This window comes from Cyprinodon tularosa, unplaced genomic scaffold (genome assembly GCF_016077235.1).
Source record: "Cyprinodon tularosa strain WSP-4 unplaced genomic scaffold, ASM1607723v1 ctg1, whole genome shotgun sequence".
Taxonomy (NCBI): Eukaryota; Metazoa; Chordata; class Actinopteri; order Cyprinodontiformes; family Cyprinodontidae; genus Cyprinodon; species Cyprinodon tularosa.
In genome coordinates, this window is record NW_024037781.1 from 2,936,059 (window position 1) to 2,954,192 (window position 18,134).

At 36.8% G+C, this 18,134-nt stretch overlaps 1 protein-coding gene and 1 long non-coding RNA gene across 3 annotated transcripts in view; one reads left to right on the forward strand and one right to left on the reverse strand.

The window, feature by feature from the left end:
* LOC119784483 (E3 ubiquitin-protein ligase Midline-1-like) overlaps window positions 1-18,134 on the forward strand; it is an 86,838-nt gene that overhangs the window by 40,416 nt on the left and 28,288 nt on the right. For both annotated transcript variants that reach the window (XM_038286660.1, XM_038286580.1), the window contains exon 2: window positions 14,104-14,897. In XM_038286660.1, coding sequence (XP_038142588.1) covers window positions 14,172-14,897 — 726 coding nt within the window. In that variant the 5' untranslated portion in view covers window positions 14,104-14,171. The remainder of the gene's footprint in view (window positions 1-14,103; window positions 14,898-18,134) is intronic.
* On the reverse strand, window positions 53-7,713 carry LOC119784606. Its single transcript, XR_005280949.1, has 3 exons — window positions 7,509-7,713; window positions 897-1,028; window positions 53-150 (listed from the first exon to the last, which is right to left on the reverse strand). It is a non-coding gene; the product is annotated as an uncharacterized LOC119784606 (long non-coding RNA).

The window sequence follows — 18,134 nt, forward strand, 5'->3', positions numbered from 1 at the left end:
GTAAAAAAATATGCATGCCCAGGGAAAGACCAGTGGCTGGAAGTTGGAGGGGATTTTGCTGGGAGCGGCAGGGAAGTGGGCGGCCATTCAGCTGGTATTTCACTGGGAAGGGCCATTTTGAATGACTGATACTGCATCACCCATGAAACACTGGAAAAAAAATCTAAATCTAGTCTTTTTTGTCTTAAAATAAGTGCATTTGTTCTTGATTTGAGGAGGTAAGTGAGATACTTCGACAAAAGAATAAGATTTACATTTAAAATAAGAAAAAAACAATTGCATCGTCTTATTTCAAGTGCATATTATCGTATTATCTTATTTTTAGCGTAAAAAATCCCATTCCATTTTCATCATCTTATTTACCTACTTAAATTAAGGGTAAATATACTTATTTTAAGAAATTTTGAATAATTTCTGGATTGTTTTTGCAGTGAATGCAAGCAGAAGCGAGACCAGACACTAAAGCTTGATTGTGTTTCTCAGAGGCCGCTAAAAAGTTATGCAATTAACCTTCATTTTTTCTGACATTTTTTAGTTTCTAAAACCTTAATTTCGGCCATACAGCAGTTTATAGGCCAAAATGGAAAAAAAAAATCAGGTGGTTTCAAATGTAAAAACTTATTTGAAGCTTTAGCCTCAACAATTGTTCAACCCTCTGCAAAATTGATTTAGAAATAAAGAGAGTTTTTACATTAATTGTATTTACCCTTAATTTGAGTATGTAAATAAAATGATCTCCCAATGGAATCAGTATTTTTACCCTTTAAATAAGATAATTAGATATTATGCACTTGAAATAATAAAATTCAGCTTTTCTTATTGTAAAATTAACTTGTTTTATTCCATTGGCAAAGTGTCTTCTTTACCTTCACTATCCAAGGAAAAGATTGACTTACTTGGAATTAAAGCTTTTGCAGTTTTGCACTGCTTCAGAGCACACATCTGCCAATAAGTTGTGGTCCCAGCCCCACGTGATCCAGGATCTTATGAGATGTACTCGAGTCCTTGAGGTGGAAGACCCTAAATGCCTGGAAAGATGGTGATATTTCATCATGATTAGAAATATGAATCAAAAGACGAAAGTTCTGAGAAGAGACCACAAGAAGTTCAGTTGTCAAAAGGCCCGAAGTAGTTAAATTACCTCGCTATGTATTAGAAAAATATTGCACAAATTAAAAGCTAAACTTGTAGCCAGTGTATAGGGCTCAAAGAAGAAACCATCAGATGCCTTTAAGCCATTAAGGAGATGGATGATCAAAAAACCTTGAGTACATATAAATGACCTCCAGGAAGACTTATAAATTCTGGCTTCCAAATTAAGCCCAACAATGATGGGATACATTCTTGACCATGTGCATAACTACTGACCCAAAATCAACGGAAAAGCCAGCTACAGTTTGCTTGCATCAATATAAACAAAAGTGGAAGAAAATGGGGGAAAAAAAAGTAAATCCACGTCTCTGAAGGAGAAAGGAAGCTTATACAGGTGCTGGTCATAAAATTAGAATATCATGAAAAAGTAGATTGATTTCAGTAATTCCATTTAAAAAGTGAAACTTGTATATTATATTCATACATTACATACAAACTCATATATTTCAGATGTTTATTTTGTTTAATTTTGATGATTACAAATGACAACAAATGAAAATCTCAAATTCATCATATCAGAAAATTAGAATATTACTGAAGACCAATAAAAACAAAGGATTTATAGAAATGTTGGCCAGCTGAAAAGTATGAACATGAAAAGTATGAGCATGTACAGCACTCAGTATTTAGTTGGGCCTCCTTTGGCCTGTATTACTGCAGCAATGCGGCGTGGCATGGAGTCGATCAGTCTGTGGCACTGCTCAGGTGTTATGATAGCCCAGGTTGCTCTAATAGTGGCTTTTAGCTCTTCTGAATTGTTGGGTCTGGTGTATTGCATCTTCTTCTTCACAATACCCCATAGATTTTCTATGGGGTTAAGGTCAGGAGAGTTTGCTGGCCAATTAAGAACAGGGATACCATGGTCCTTCAACCAGGTACTGGTAGCTTTGGCACTGTGTGCAGGTGCCAAGTCCTGTTGGAAAATGAAATCTGCATCTCCAAAAAGTTGGTCAGCTGCAGGAAGCATGAAGTGCTCTAAAACTTCCTGGTATGTGGCTGCGTTGACCCTGGACCTCAGAAAACACAATGGACCAACACCAGCAGATGACATGGCACCCCAAACCATCACTGACTGTGGAAACTTTACACTGGACTTCAAGCAACGTGGATGAAGTGCCTCTCTTCTTTTCCTCCAGACTCTGGGACCTTGATTTCCAAAGGAAATGCAAAATTTACTTTCATCAGAGATAGGGTTGGGAATTGAAAAGATTTTCACGATTCCGATTCCCTTTTCGATTCTATGAAAGGATTCGATTCTTTATCGATTCTTATTTCGATTCCAATTTGGGGGAAAAAGGAGAACAAACAGTTTGATTATCAGAATCAACTTTGTTTACTTAACTATTGCACAATCTTACAAACTCAACAAGATCAAGATGTCCACAGGAAATGTGAAACTGGAGTAACATCTGTGTTTAAATGAAAAATAAATATACAAGAACAAACTTAATAACCAACAATGTCTAATAACAAATGATGGGATAATAACCTATTTTAAATAACAAAAAATACTAATTATAAAACAGTAGTAGGGAAAATTAACAGTTCTTTTGCAGAAAGATGAGCATATCTGCTTTTTCTGGAAGGATACAGGATCTTTCCGGGCTTATGGTGTCTCCAGCCGTGGAGAACACCCTCTCAGATGGGGTGGAGGAAGCCTGCACACAGAGGTAGTTTTCAGCCAGTCAGATAGCAAGGGCAGCGTATCTTCCTTGTTCCACCACCAAAGTGTGGCGCTATCCCTGCAGGGGATGGAGGGCAAGCTTTTATAGAGCTGGATTTCCTGATCTACCCTCTGGGGTAAGGAAAGACGGGGCTTTGATTCACAAAGTGACCGCAGCTCGTTGTCTTCCTCCTCGAATAGTTCTTCCAACTTGCGTAATTTGCGTAACTTGCGTAACGTACGTAACTTACGTAAAAAACGTGACGTAAGTCGTGCTCCCCAGAGCCGGCGCTCTAGGCTCTGGTGCTGCGGGAATCGAAAAAAGAATCGTTCAGTGAGCTGCCAAACGATGCCATGGAATCGGAAAATACGGAACTGGTTCTTAACAGGAACCGGTTTTCGATTCCCATCCCTAATCAGAGAACATGACTTTGGACCACTCACCAGCAGTCCAGTCCTGTTTCTCTTTAGCCCAGGCAAGACGCTTCTGACGCTGTCTGTGGTTCAAGAGTGGCTTGACACAAGGAATGCGACAGCAGAAACCCATGTCTTTCATACGTCTGTGTGTGGTGGTTCTTGAAGCACTCACTCCAGCTGCAGTCCACTCTTTGTGAATCTCCCCCACATTTTTGAATGGGTTTTGTTTCACAATCCTCTCCAGGGTGCGGTTATCTCTCTTGCTTGTACACTTTTTTCGACCACATCTTTTCCTTCCCTTCGCCTCTCTATTAATGTGCTTGGACACTGAGCTCTGTGAACAGCCAGCCTCTTTAGCGATGACCTTTTGTGTCTTGCCCTCCTTGTGCAAGGTGTCGATGGTCGTCTTTTGGACAACTGTCAAGTCAGCAGTCTTCCCCATGATTGTGTAGCCTATAGAACTAGACTGAAAGACCATTTAAAGGCTTTTGCAGGTGGTTTGAGTTAATTAGCTGATTAGAGTGTGGCACCAGGGGCCATCAATTTTGAACCTTTTCACAATATTCTAATTTTCTGATATGATGAATTTGAGATTTTCATTTGTTGTCATTTGTAATCATCAAAATTAAACAAAATAAACATCTGAAATATATGAGTTTGTATGTAATGTATGAATATAATATACAAGTTTCACTTTTTAAATGGAATTACTGAAATCAATCTACTTTTTCATGATATTCTAATTTTATGACCAGCACCTGTATTAAAAACAATGCATACAATGAGGCAAGGAGGCGGCCCAACAGTGCTCGGAGCTGTTTTGCTGTATTTGCATCTACAGGCGCCGTAAACCTTCAGCGTGTGGAGGACAAGATGGATTAATTTAAGTTTTAGGAACTCTTGGGAGTAACCTTCATGCTGTGGGGCATCATTATCCCTGTAAACCAAGTGCTGATCACAAACATACCTCAATTTCCAAGGTTCTGTTACACAAGTGCTCCTGAAATATATTACAGTGGGTATGATAGCTGCTGTAGTGTCTGAGATGAGACAAATTCATTGCATTCCTGAAGTGGAGATCGTTGCCTATGAGTATAGGACTAAGATTTCATGTTAACTTTGTCAAATAGTTTTTTTTTTTTTTTTTTTTTTCCCCATCGGTCTTAACAGTTATTAAAGGTTCAGCTTCACATAGAAGGGTTTGAAAAACCACCTGTCATACCAGATTCCCATTGTTCTTTCATTTAATTTAAGATTTTTTTGGACAAGCTAAGTTTAACTGAAAACTTAATTTGGAGTGGGGGTTTATTAATTTTACACCCAGCTAAGCCAAATTAAGATATGTGATGGATATGAGTAAAATCTCAAAGAGTAAGAGGGCTGCAGGGTGTTATGTGGTGAGGTTCTTCTAGGTCTAAATTTATAGACGTTATATAACATTTTGTGGCAGCTTTTCCGTTTTCTTTTTCTTTTTTTTTTTAAGCCTACGTCTTGATTAGAAATGAAATATGCAATGCCAACATGTTTACTTTTTGGTCTCACCAGTCTTTCTTTAATAGCAGGGAAGATCATAGACTCTGATGAAACACACTGTCAACACCAGACTTGTTTTATGTCTCCTATAATCTCCTGACCCACAAACATCGCATTGAATTTTTTAGCTCCATCACCGAGGCCAATCTGGGTCACACAAGTGAGATCCCAGACAGACCTTGCCACGCATAAACAATCAAAAACGTCTCCCTCTGTTATCATCACTAATATCCTCTGCATCCCAGACTATGACCAACCAATCCTGTTAAAGTGTGACTGCCCACTTTAGACCATGGAAGGGCTGGATTGGTCACAGCCAGTGTGGCAGGAAGCGGATTAGGGATAAAAACGTGGCAGGGTTTCGGAGACAAAGGTGTTTGTGTACAGCTGACCATTTTTAGTTTCAGTAACTTTGTAAGATCTTGAAAATGAAGGGAATAGAGGCTAAGATGGAGAGAAAACAAGGTGGGAGAGATGAAGAGATGCAGACACACAATTCTCTGCAGAGTTTGACATCTAAAGCTGAAAGCTTTTGATCCCTCTTCTAACACTGGAGTTTTGGACCTCGTTAGCTTCTGCTCTGGGCATGCTCATTGCCCAACTGTGTTTCTTCATCCTATGTCCTAATTGGATATATTGCACAACATGTACAAGTAAGGCTGCAGACTAAAAAGCACCAATTTCCTCTCACCAATACCACAAGACACACTGTATACTTTCTAGAAGGAATGTTTAGCATGTGCATTAACATATTTGAAAAAAAAAAAAAAAGGGTGGCATCAGACTTTCCATGCGATTAGAACAGAAGAGTAAAGTTTTCGATTTAATCGTTTCCTGTAGAAATCAATTAGTAGGGCACATGTTTTGCTGAAAGGATCCGGATTGCACGACCCCTTATAAAGCCAACTGGTTCTCAACCATAAAGCAAGGTCAAGGGTTAATCTGGCATTAGTCGCCCACGGCCACTATGAAGGCAGATTATGTTATTTTTCCCCTCCCATTTCCTGCACAAATCCAGTAAACAGTTGTGGGATCTACTGATTTCTTCGAGAGATTGATGCAAACAAGGTGTTGAGTGGGTAAAAGGTTGAAAGAGATGCAAGATGTGACACTAAGATGCATAAAAATATATAAATTATTTGGTATTTAAGAAAAGATGTAAATAATTTAGGGCCTGTTCTTTTGAAGCGTGTTCTTTCTGAAAGTAGGTTACATTTAAAGGCATGTGTTGTGCCAAATTTGATGAGGAAACAGTTAAATCTCTAAGATTGTTTTTATGTTTTGCAATGAAGTACTAATGCATTCATCTCCAGTCAACTCTGTCCCATCAGTTTTCACTGAGCAAGGTTTGTTTTGGTCCTAAGGCATGATTTTATAAACCCTGACAGACAGATATGTGTACCCTCCGACTTGGATGCCTTTGCCCTCGTCTGCTCGCATTTATCGTTTCGCCGTGTGCTTTGCTACATTTTATCCGCTTCGTCCGAGTTGAGGGAGACAGAGAATTGGAACGCCGAGATCATCAAGTGACACACACAGTGTACGCTGATTATGTGAGCCAGGTCAATGGGAATGACCTACTTCTTGTATCTACATCATGGACTGCCACAGCCGCTTGCATCAAATCACAAATGGATCCTTGCACACATTTTTTTTGTTTGTTTAAACCCAGGTTTTGTAGCTTTAAGACATTTACTGTAATCACCAGAATGTTATATGTTCTTTCGGTTCATACCTCTATTAATAATTAAAATTGGCATTATGTGTGTATTTATATTAACTAAGGAATATAAAGGGCCCCTATTTTGTGTGCTCTGTAAAGTGATGCCATAGTCATAATTTTTTAAGTACAGGCAGAGATTCGCTTCTGTTTTTGTCCACATTTTGCTTTTGTTGTATCCCTATTCAGGAAATGGACAAAAAGGGTACCTATTAAAATTTTATTCCACCCTAAACCATGAGTGGAAGGGAAAGCCGCTACCTTCCTGGATCCAAAGTTAATGAAAGATTAAAGAAGCAGAGCCCAGACTTGTGGGAGGAACACGGCCCAGATATAAACTGCAGGAGAGATCAAAAGTTAATTTCAGAAAAGCCCCATAACCTCTCTTTACTATTTGTGGATCACATTCAAAATAAGCAATGACTTTACACCAAATAAGAAAGGAGAACGAAGAAAACTGGTGCAACTACAACACACTGTGTGGCCATTTATTTAAAAATGACACCTGTCAAATGATTGGAGTCGCGATTCTATATTAACAATATTGGGTTTGTATTCTTCCAAGGCAAAGGGTAGAACATTGCCAACCGGTAGAAAAATATTTCTTATCCACAGCCCAACATAAAGTATCGCCATCACTTGGGGAAACACAAGAGATATTATACATTTTTGTAATCATCAAAAATTAATACAAAAATGTATAATATATAAAGATTAATAGTTTCAAAATTTGTTTTGCATTTTTAATTGTCCATATCATCTATTTAAAAAGAGACCAGTCAGATAATGAAACTGGCTTTCAATCAGACTTTTTTCAAGGTTTGTTTGTGGATTGTGGACCCAAATGCAGAGGCAGGCAGGCAGAGGTGCATTTTTAGTTGATTTAATGGAGAGAACTGAAAAACAAAGTCCAAAACCACAGGCAACAGGAATCCAAAATCCAAATGAAAACAAAGTCCAAAAACAAACGAGAAACCAGGAGTCCAAAAATTCAAAGAAAGAAAACACAAGTAAAAACTTTACCAAAAACCTGGGAGTCATCAAGGGAAGAACTGTAACCAGGAGGATGGCTCAGAGACACAAGTAGGAGGAAGACTGATGAGGTTAGACAAGGACCCAGCACTGAGGAACTGAACAGCAAGAGTATTTGTAGGAGACTGAAACAAAGAGAGGGTTAACGAGCAGATTAGGAGCAGGTGTGAGCAGAGCAGAAACAAGGAGCAAGAGAAAAAAGAACTCAAGAGGGCAGCAGAGGGCAACAAATAAAAACCTGAGAACAGAAAATAACCAGAAAGAACAAAATAAAAATTAAACCACTAAGACTATAAAACATGGAGTAAGGCAAAACTGAACTCTCAAAAGAAAAACATAACAGAGCCAAGACTGAAACTGTAACTAAGAATAACCCAGAGAACACAGCATAATAAAAAATAAAACCACTAACACTAGAAAACAAGGAGTAAAGCAAAACTGAACAATAAAAAGAAAATATAACAGAACCAAGACTGAGACAGTAACTGAGAAAAACCCAAGGAACACAACATCATAAATATTATACCAAAAAAACTTAAACTTATAAAACAAATAGCAAACATAAACTGAATATCAAACGAAAAACATAACAAACAGAAACATAACTTTTTTAATCGAAGTAAAATATGGACCAACTAGGACTTTAAGTATTAGACTTATACTGGAGCCCTTTGTTACATAAAGGTACCAAGAGATATAGTATACATCATTTTTGACAAATCTGCAATTTAAAAATAAGCTGAACTTAACACAAGCTGGTTAAGAGGAGGTTCTGACAGTAATAATTTTTATTTATTTTTTTCCTATCAGTCTCAGCTCAGTTAAACAATACATATACAGTAAGATGGATGTAATTATTTATTTAACTTTTTAGAGTTAAAAATACAGTTAAGCAAATTACTTTTAATTGAAAATAATTGAACAAGGAAGTCTGAGTTCACAGAAGTTTCAAGATGAATGGGTAAACCTGGTGTTTTGCCTTTTAGTTGTGCCAAATGAAAGTTTTCTATCAATTTATTTTTATTTTTTTATTTTTATTTATCCTTTATTTAACCAGGTAATACCCATTGAGATTAAAAATCTCTTTTGCAAGGGAGACCTGGCCAAGATAGGCATCAAAATTACATCACATCATTACATACGTACAAAGACACACACATAAAAGCCAAATATGCACTTACAATAAAATTTCAATTAAAACATTGACATGTGAGGGAGTCTAACTCAAAACATCTAATTCTCAGCTTAAAAGTATTCAAAGGAACCAATTTACTAAGTTTCTTTATGTATATGGAATGTACATATGGGCTTCACTTCTAGATTTAAACCTAATTAAGTGTTCTTTTTTTCAATTTTAGTTTATATTAGGAGTCTGTACATAAAAAAAACAAAAAATAAAATAAAAAAGTAGTATGTTTCTGAAGCAATAGTTTATTTAAACATCTGTTTCCATATTAAATAAGTCATACATAGTTTTTTCCATTCATGGTCACAATGTGAGGAAATGTTTTGTGTTTCAATGTTTAGGCAGCGTCGTGATTATTAACAAGAAAATTTGCTTTTGTGACGTTTTGTTGCACTGAAATCACATAATGTGATCATAGTTTTTTCTTAAATATCCTGTTATGAGAAAAGCTTTGTCGCTTCACATATACTTTCTAAAATAGATTCATCTTAATACAACAATTAATTTTTTCTGACCATACAAAGAAAAAAAAAATTCCTATGTAGGTTTTAGCTAAAGTTAGATTACTTTTTTTTGGTTTGCACTAGTAAGCAACATTTTTTTTGTTGTGGGTGTGCACCATTTGTACTTGGAGATTGACTTTTCTAAGTAAGAAAAATTGTTTGAATAAATCTTTAAATAGGAATACATTCCTGAGCTCCTCTACATGCATAAAATGTTAATAAATAAATTTTAAGAGGTGCAAAATTACAATACTTATTTATTCTTCTATTTCTATACATCATTAAAAATAAGTTATATACAGTTAAACATCTGTGATATATATATATGTAGAGTAGATTATTTTAAATTTTTACAGCACTGAAGATACAGAAAACCTTCAATGACATTTGAAAGTTTGAATCTAAATGGTTCTAAATCAAATTATGAAGGCATCTATATATACAAAAAATGCTGTGGTGTCCTTTTGAAAACATGGTGAGATAGTTTTTATTAAGTATCAGTATAAACTGTTGTGAGGTTTACAGTAAGAACACATTCTCGGAAAAACAAGTGTGGCAGTGGGAAAAAAGAAAACAGGACATTTCATACATTATGAATATCAAGATATATATATATATATATATATATATATATATATATATATATATATATAGGCACCGTTTTCATATTTGCAATTTGCAGTGAAGAGGGGGTAAAATAAACTCAAACTTCCCCACTGCTAAACCAGTTCTATATTGCCCCCCACTGAAGACTATAGGTACTGGCATTTCTGAGGTGCCAGCATGGCAGACTGCTTATTCACAGATTGTGACAGCTGTGGCAGTCCTGAGGCAGAAAATTATGATGGAAAAGTAAACAACTTGAATTTTAAGTAAAAAAAAAAAAAAAAAAAATCCTTTTTTGCTTTATACTCTGTCACCTTACTTCATGGCACAACAGTGTCCCCTACGGTATGGTTGGAGGCATCTCACCCTCTCTTTGCTGCCTGATTCAGTTTATGCATTTGTGGGTGCCTTTACTGTTAACAAATTTGTTTTATGGGTTTTTATCTGAAAGCACAATCTTATCTTTTCAGGCAATTTCTTCAGGATTCTCAATGTCGAGAATATTCTCTGGCTCTGTTTGGAAGATTTTCTACCTTAATGCCGCTTTATTTTCCTCCATGATTCATTTTGGCGATTATATAACTTGATGAATGATTACATTAACAATTTGACTGCATACAAATGTCTTGGACATTTTCAACAACTATTTGCTTCATTACTGGGGTCCTGTTTGCTATGCTTTTTGTGCATTTCTGCAGAATTGTGCTACTTTTAGTTCTAGTTAATGGCTATGGCCTGCTGATAGGCCTTCTCTTTTTAAACTGACAGAGGTCACAGGGAATTTTTTTTGCATCTACATTTGGTGTGTTGCATTGAGGTTGTTCAGTCTCATTGATGTCAGGGAGAAAAATAAAATAAAGAGTATGGTTAATCAAAAGCAAATTTGGGTTATTTTTTTCTCTTTACAAAGGGTAAGGTTGATTTAGAATTCTTATATACCCCAATTAACAACTGAAAATAACTTATACTTCTATGAATTGTTGGTGATGATCAAGAAAAAATAGAGTTGAAAAGAAAACAAAAAAGGAGCAATCTGTAAGGGGGGGAAAAAAAAAAAAAACTTTTTCCATACGTCCTTTTTCCGTTTCATCAACACAAAACTCTTATCCTTCTTCAAACATCACAGGGTCTGAAAACTGCTAGCCCTGCAGAAATCTCAAGTGGGGGACAGTTTATCTGCAGCACTTTCCCCCCCCCGCTCTTTTTGATCAGAGGAAACTATGCATGAGAACGGGGAAAGATACTTTGAGCTCTCAGCATCCTATTGTCTAACGCAGTAGCACTTTAATCTCATCCAACAGTGACATCTGCTGAAAGATTCAGTTTCAGTTCCGTTTATTATCTCTTCGATCATTCTCTTTCAGCATATATGGAAGTGACTGTTGTCCATGGATTAAGGTCCGCTATAAAACAAAGTTTTTAAGTAGGTCCACACACAACAAACTGTCAATGAAAAACAAAATAGATGAGATACTGCTTGACAGCATCAGAAAGAAAATCCCCCTTGGTAAGAGATAAGACTGGATCCAATTCCTGCAATAAAAACATAATTTTAGTACAGCAGCATAGCCTTTTTGTTAACTGTTGTAGTTCATGGGAAAGTTTGTAGCAACATAAATGGAGCTCAAGGTTACCATGCACGCAGTACTAAAGGTTTTCATTGCAGCCTGTCCATTGCAGCCTGTCCAGATTATATTTCTGCATAAATCCACATTTAGAAATAAATGGGGAAAAAAGATTTTAAAACAGATCTCTATAAGTAAAAAAAAAAATATTCGATTTTTATACAGAGAAAATGTTATATATTTGGAATTAGTATAATTCTCCTATGGGGAACAACTTACAAACAATGTTGTTTTTGGGTGGCAGAATTCTAAGGGGGAAAAAAAAACTACAACAGAAAAAGTGCCAGATACAAAACTACATGGCCCACAATTAAAACCCTCGTTGAAAATGCTGGAAATTAAAATGTCAAATATCTAGACAAAACTTTATTGCCATTTTGTATGCACAGAGGTTATACAAAGCGAAATTCTGATGCATACAGATTACAACATTGAAATGAACAGCCTACAACAGGGAAATTAACATTACCGTTTATAAAGTGCCGCAGTGATCAGAATGTAAACAGTGTAGAAAAGAAACTAGTGTAAAAATAATGGTGCAAATGGGCATTAATATCCAAAGGTTCAGTGCTCTGCAAAATAACTATTGTGCCAAATGCAAATAGAATATTTTAGTTGTGTCCTATTTAAAAAGATTATAAAAGTTCAAATTTTAGTAGTGGAAAATAATGTTGCAAGTGTGATGCAGAGTCTACTTTAGAGTTTAACAGTTCAACAGTCTGATGGCAGTGGGGAAAAGCTGTTGCAGAATCTGCTGGTCTGCAGCAACTGGTACAAAGCCTCTACACAGAGGGCATCAGTGAGAACCACCTCACCATAGTGAGCGTGTATGTAAAATTTATTTTTGTCTTTTGAGCTAACACTAAATTATAATACTCCATACATCTGTTGCCTCTTTAATTTACTGTGCAAGACTACACTTAACATAAAAGATTTATAACAATGGATTACATCTCCCCAAAGGTGTTCTACCACACAGAGTGAAGTCTTACATTTAACTTCTTAATTTTGAGACAAAGCTGTATGTTTCATTTTTGCATTACAGAAATAACAACTGCACCACTTAAAAAGAGAGTTACTTATATGGTTTGTACCACATTTGTCCAAACTAGCTCATGAGCTCCAAGCCACAGGCAGCCATGCAAGAAGTGTTACTATGCCTTGTCACTGTAACTTCACAGTTTATAGTTTTGAGTTAGCAGCACATAAGAATTGGGCCAAAAAGATTATATTTCATGAAAGTTTAGATGTGGTTTTATGCATTGCCATTACAAAAAAAAAAAAAAAACACTTTAATGGAATTTTAAAATGCACATTTATATAAACAGCAGGTGTATATAGTTAATGAATTCAAATTTTAAAACTGGAGCCTCTACTTCTGCGTCTCTACTTCAAGGCCTCAGGACCCAAATCTTTTGTCCCACTTGGCTAGCCCATTAGCTGGACCACTGCATGCTAAGTAGGTAATTCAGATGTGTAATCTAGATGTGTTAGATTAGGGAGACAGGTTGAAGGACAATGACCCTTGATGGTTGAAGCTTGAGAGCTCTGCTTTAATCATTCACAACTGATATTGCCCTCACTAGATTATTAAACTGTGGATTTAGAGCATTTCTTTAGACCAAGGGACATAATTTGATTAAAAATGAAGAGATTACCATTTCAAACTGTCTGTAAAAAGGGAAAAATTATTTAATAGGGTCATCTTGACTGAATTTATAATTCCAGCTAGCAAAGCACTGCCTTACATCTCATATGTAACCAAGGTTACTGGGTGTGCACTATCAGCACAAACATTATTTGAAACTGCAAAGCTTATGAAACAGTGTGAGAATGACAGGACTGATTGAAATATAAAAAAAAACCTACTCTGGGGGGGGAATAAGTTGACTCGTGTTCTAATTACTAACTGGCTACAGCTGTAGCAGCAGCTGCCACTGCCTCCCCTTATACGAAAACCTTCCTTCCCATGTTTATAAGAACCTAAAAATCTAAGTTTTAAGAGAACTTTGAAATTAGAGTTCTAATACAATTTCATAGTCACACTTTATGAGGAATTATGTAGGAATTAAATGCTAACGAGGAACAGCAACAACCTGTTTATGTATTTGCTAATATATTAAGAGATGTCCATAGCAGGCGTTGAGCTTTGCTTCAGTACAGTTCCAACCACCTTTCCACAAATTTCTCCTTAAACACTTATTGTAATAGTTGGAAATAAATTCTTGGTAGCTGCCAGATTGGTCTTGGTAATATAGGTTTAGCCAATGAAAGGTGCTGCTCTTGCACACACATACCTCTATCTATCTCTAATCTGTAAAGGGTAAACCAAGAAAAAGCATGTTGAGAGAGCTGGCCTTTTACTCATTGGCAAAAAAAACTCTGGCTTTTTATAATATGTAATCTAGAATTTACCCCTTTAAATAGTTATGTTGCAACACTGGTTGTTTTGGGGTTTCACAGGATCTACGGTTAAGTAAAAAAAAAAAAAAAAAAAAAAAAAAAAAGCTCCCAACACTGCTGTTGTTAAGCAGCCCCATTGAGATATAAGCCCTCCAAAGAAATCTAAAGAAAATAAGCCGTTTCACACCATTTAATCTTAAATCCCTCTGCTTTCTTTCTCCTTTTACTCTCTCTGTTCTCCTGCTCCTTTCTCTGGCCTGCAGACATCTGAGCGGCTCTTCTTGATATTGCTGAAGCTGCACGCAATCCCGCCTGGCTTCTTCTGAGCAGGATGGACACTCTGGAGTCAGAGCTGACCTGCCCAATCTGCCTGGAGCTCTTCGAAGACCCACTGCTGCTCCCTTGTGCTCACAGCCTGTGCTTTGGTTGTGCCCACCGTATCCTCGTCTCCCATTGCGCCACTAACGAGTCCGTCCAGAATATTGGTGCTTTTCAGTGCCCCACTTGTAGGTATGTAATTTCCCTGAGTCCAGAGCGTGGATTAGAGGGACTCAAAAGAAACGTGACTTTGCAGAACATCATCGACAGAGTTCAGAGGGCTTCTTCCTCAGCTGGGCTTCCTCTACCGCTGCCATTGGCCGGCCCCCACAGTGGGCCTAACTCTCCCAGCGAGGAAGGGAGCAATCGGCTGGCTTTGGTTCCTGTCAGTGCCGCCATGTCCAGCCCGGAAACTGCCCCGGAACCAGTCCAATGCCAATTCTGTGAGCAGGACCCACCTCAGGATGCCGTTAAGACATGCGTGACATGTGAAGTTTCTTACTGCGAAGAATGCCTCAGAGCAACTCACCCAAACAAGAAGCCATTCACCGGTCACCGGCTTATTGAGCCTATGCCCGATTCCCACCTCAGAGGACTCCAGTGCCTGGAGCATGAGGAGGAAAAGGTGAACATGTACTGTGTCATAGATGATCAGCTGATATGCTCACTGTGCAAACTGGTGGGAAGGCACAGGGATCACCAAGTGGCAGCTCTAAGTGACCGCTACGAAAAACTAAAGGTATGTACCTCGCTGATATGGTCTGATTAAAACTTTCTGCTGAGTTCAAATACATTTTTCTAAATCTAATTATAGATAAGTATAAAAACCCTCAAATGTTCTCTATCTACTTATACCTATAATGAATTTTAAACTTTAATTTCATTCTCCTCTGAAGCATGAAATTTCTTAATATCCTCATCCAGGTATCTAAGTTGATTATCAGGTGAGATTTCATCATTTCACACTGATTTATAATCTCTCATGAATAATTAAGTAATTAGCATAATGACTGCACCATGCCAGGGAGCCAGAGGGGTATTCAGAGGCATGCACATGTAGTGAATATGCAGTTTCGTTAGACAAGGGACGGTGACTTTAGCAAGTTTGCAGGTTAACAAGCACCACTTTACCACTGGTGCAAGCTGGGTTAATTGAGTGATAACATGTGCATCATACTGTTGGTGATGACCATAGGGGTATTCTCTGTGTATGCTGATGGGGTCTATTGTAATATCTTTTAATTACACCAGCATCCATGTTTTAACAACTCAAAGTTATTTTCAATCCTTCCTTTAATTTAGCAACAGACAAAATGGGCAAAATTATTCCTAAGGTGTAAGTACTTATAAATGCATGTTACGGAGATCTATACCTTTCCTTATCTCATTGCCTCTTTTTTTTTTAGGGGAGGGGGGGTGTTATCAAAATATATTTTATATATATCAGATAAAAAGGCTAATTATAGCTTCTATCAATAAGGATTTTTAAAATTTTAATTTTTATCAAAAACTCATACCTTACACCAGAAATAAAGCAAAAACAAAATGGAACCCTTAAATAATGAAAGTGAGGTTTAAATAAAAATAGTGAAAAAAATAAATTTTAAAATGTGTAATAAATATATACACATTTTCAAATGCAACAATATAAATTCCCTTTCTCTCCAAACGTTAGAGTAACTGAGCTAGCAAAATCATTTTTGCCATGTTGAGATGCCTAACTGATTATTCCACTAAGTCACTAAATCACTGGTAAAGCTAACAACAAATGTCAAAGGGGCACTTAATGAAGTATGTTGATTGGAAATATGCAGATCGACAAAAGCAATGAAAACAGTTAATCTGATATCTTGTATTTCAACCTTTCTGCCACTGAACAAGTGAAACTATCTCTGCTCTTACACTAGTTAAGGATCAATAACTATCCTCAAAACAATGATAAGCCTTGATTTTATGTATTATTTACGAGTTTTGCTTAACTTGCGTAGCAGACAAACTACTCACTTTCTTCAGTGGTTCCCTAAATATTAATTTTTTCACTTGATGAAACATTTTCTTTCATGAAACCTTATTGTGTACATATACATGTCCATTTAAGGTAAAATGGGTCACCATCGAATGCACGCAGATGGTAAAAGGCAGCATGTCTGAATGCTTCGTTACCTTAATCATATTGTGGTTTTCTTTTCTTAATAAAATACACATTCAGATCTGCACATGCAATCTGGGCCCAGATTCCCCCAGGATGCTTCAAAGAATGAAGGGCTAACTCCTACTAGATCTATTAGCTAGATAATATCGATGGATTAGACAGATAGTTCAAAGGAGTTAGAACAGTTTCAGACTTTCTTAAAGGGAAATGTTAGCGTAGGGCACTAAGAAGGGGCATTGGTTCCTCCAAAGCAAGCGTAATCAGGATTTGGTATTGACAGCATTTACAAGTCGAGGGAGTACATAATGATTCTCTAAATTGTGTAAATGTCAATAGAATTTTTTATATGAACAAAAATTTCTTCTTAAATTTTGTACAGTACATGCCTTAAAAAGCTAAATTAAAGGTTTCATAGATCAAACTTTTTTGTGCAGTTCAAAAATAGAAAGTAGCAAGACTTTTAAAAGCTAAAACAGTAATTAGTCAGAAAATCTGTTAATCAGTAAGTTGCCAACTCTTCCTGTTTTAGTTAGTAAAGCCTTTCAGTCTAGAAAAATAATTCCTTATAGCCTTGTTGTTTTTCTTATAAGGAAGTGGGTAAAGTGTATCTTCCTTCTTTCAGCCTTTTCAGGTTGGGTTGAGGTTGGTTGAGGACCAGAAACAGAGATGTGGGAGGCAGAGATGAGTTCTTGCAGGTTTAACAAAATAAAAGAAGGCAACAGAAACACAATACAGGAACAAAATACAGGAAACCAAAAACCAGGAGAAAACACACATGAAAAGCCAAGTAAAAATGAGAAACCAGAAATGAGTAATGCAGAGAACGTCTATATATGGGTGACAGAACAAAGAATGGGCTAATCAGCTGATATGGAGCATGTGTGGATAGGAGTAACTAGAAAGGACAAAGTGGAAAGGAGACAGACACAAGGGGGCAACAGAGAGTAGCTCAAATTTTGCCACACACTTTAAATATATCACAAAGGAATTCAATGACCAACCAAACAGAATGACATAAATAACTGAAAACTCAAAAAGAAGACCAAAGAGGTCAGGACCGTAAAAGGTTTTTTAGTCTATTTTATTGATTTTAATAATCACGTTTTATCAGATTTTTACTCTTCGAAAATATACACTGATGATTCATCAGTTGCCTTGCTCAAACCCGTAATTTTATAGTTTCACTCTCCCAACCCTTTCTTCTGTGTTTGACAAGTTGAATGTTATATTTTTTTGGGACATTTCATTCCTATCATGTTTTGCACCAATCTGTCAAATAGGGGATACTTCCACTTTTCACAAAGTGAGAGGAAAAAAAAAAAAAAGAATATCAGGCAACCAGAATGATTTCCTTTTTTTCCCCCCAAGTTGTGCTTGTGGTGTGTGTCTGATAAAAGCCATCGAGGTTATTGTGGTAACACCCATCCTTTTTTCAGAGATAAAATTACCCCCCGTCACAGGAAATTGACGGAAGAGGCTGCTGGAAAATGGCTTTTAAAAATCCTTAGCTCGGGGAGCAAAAACCTCGAGGATAAAAGATAGGGATGCCTCAGCCTTTGTAACAAATGTTAGGTTTCAAATGTTTCTTAAGAAACCACATTCTCTGTAAAACTTGCAGCAACAGTTTGGCATTTTAAAGGGAAGTTAAACAAAATACTGTTTGTTTATTTTTTATTGCAGGTTGCCCGTACAAGAAAAACGTGTTCTTTAAAGCAGGGGTGTTATACTTAAATCCTTGAAGGCCGGTATCCTGCAACTTGTAAAGTTGTCCCTTCCTACACATGTGCATCAAATGGCTAAATTACCGTATTTTCACGACCATAA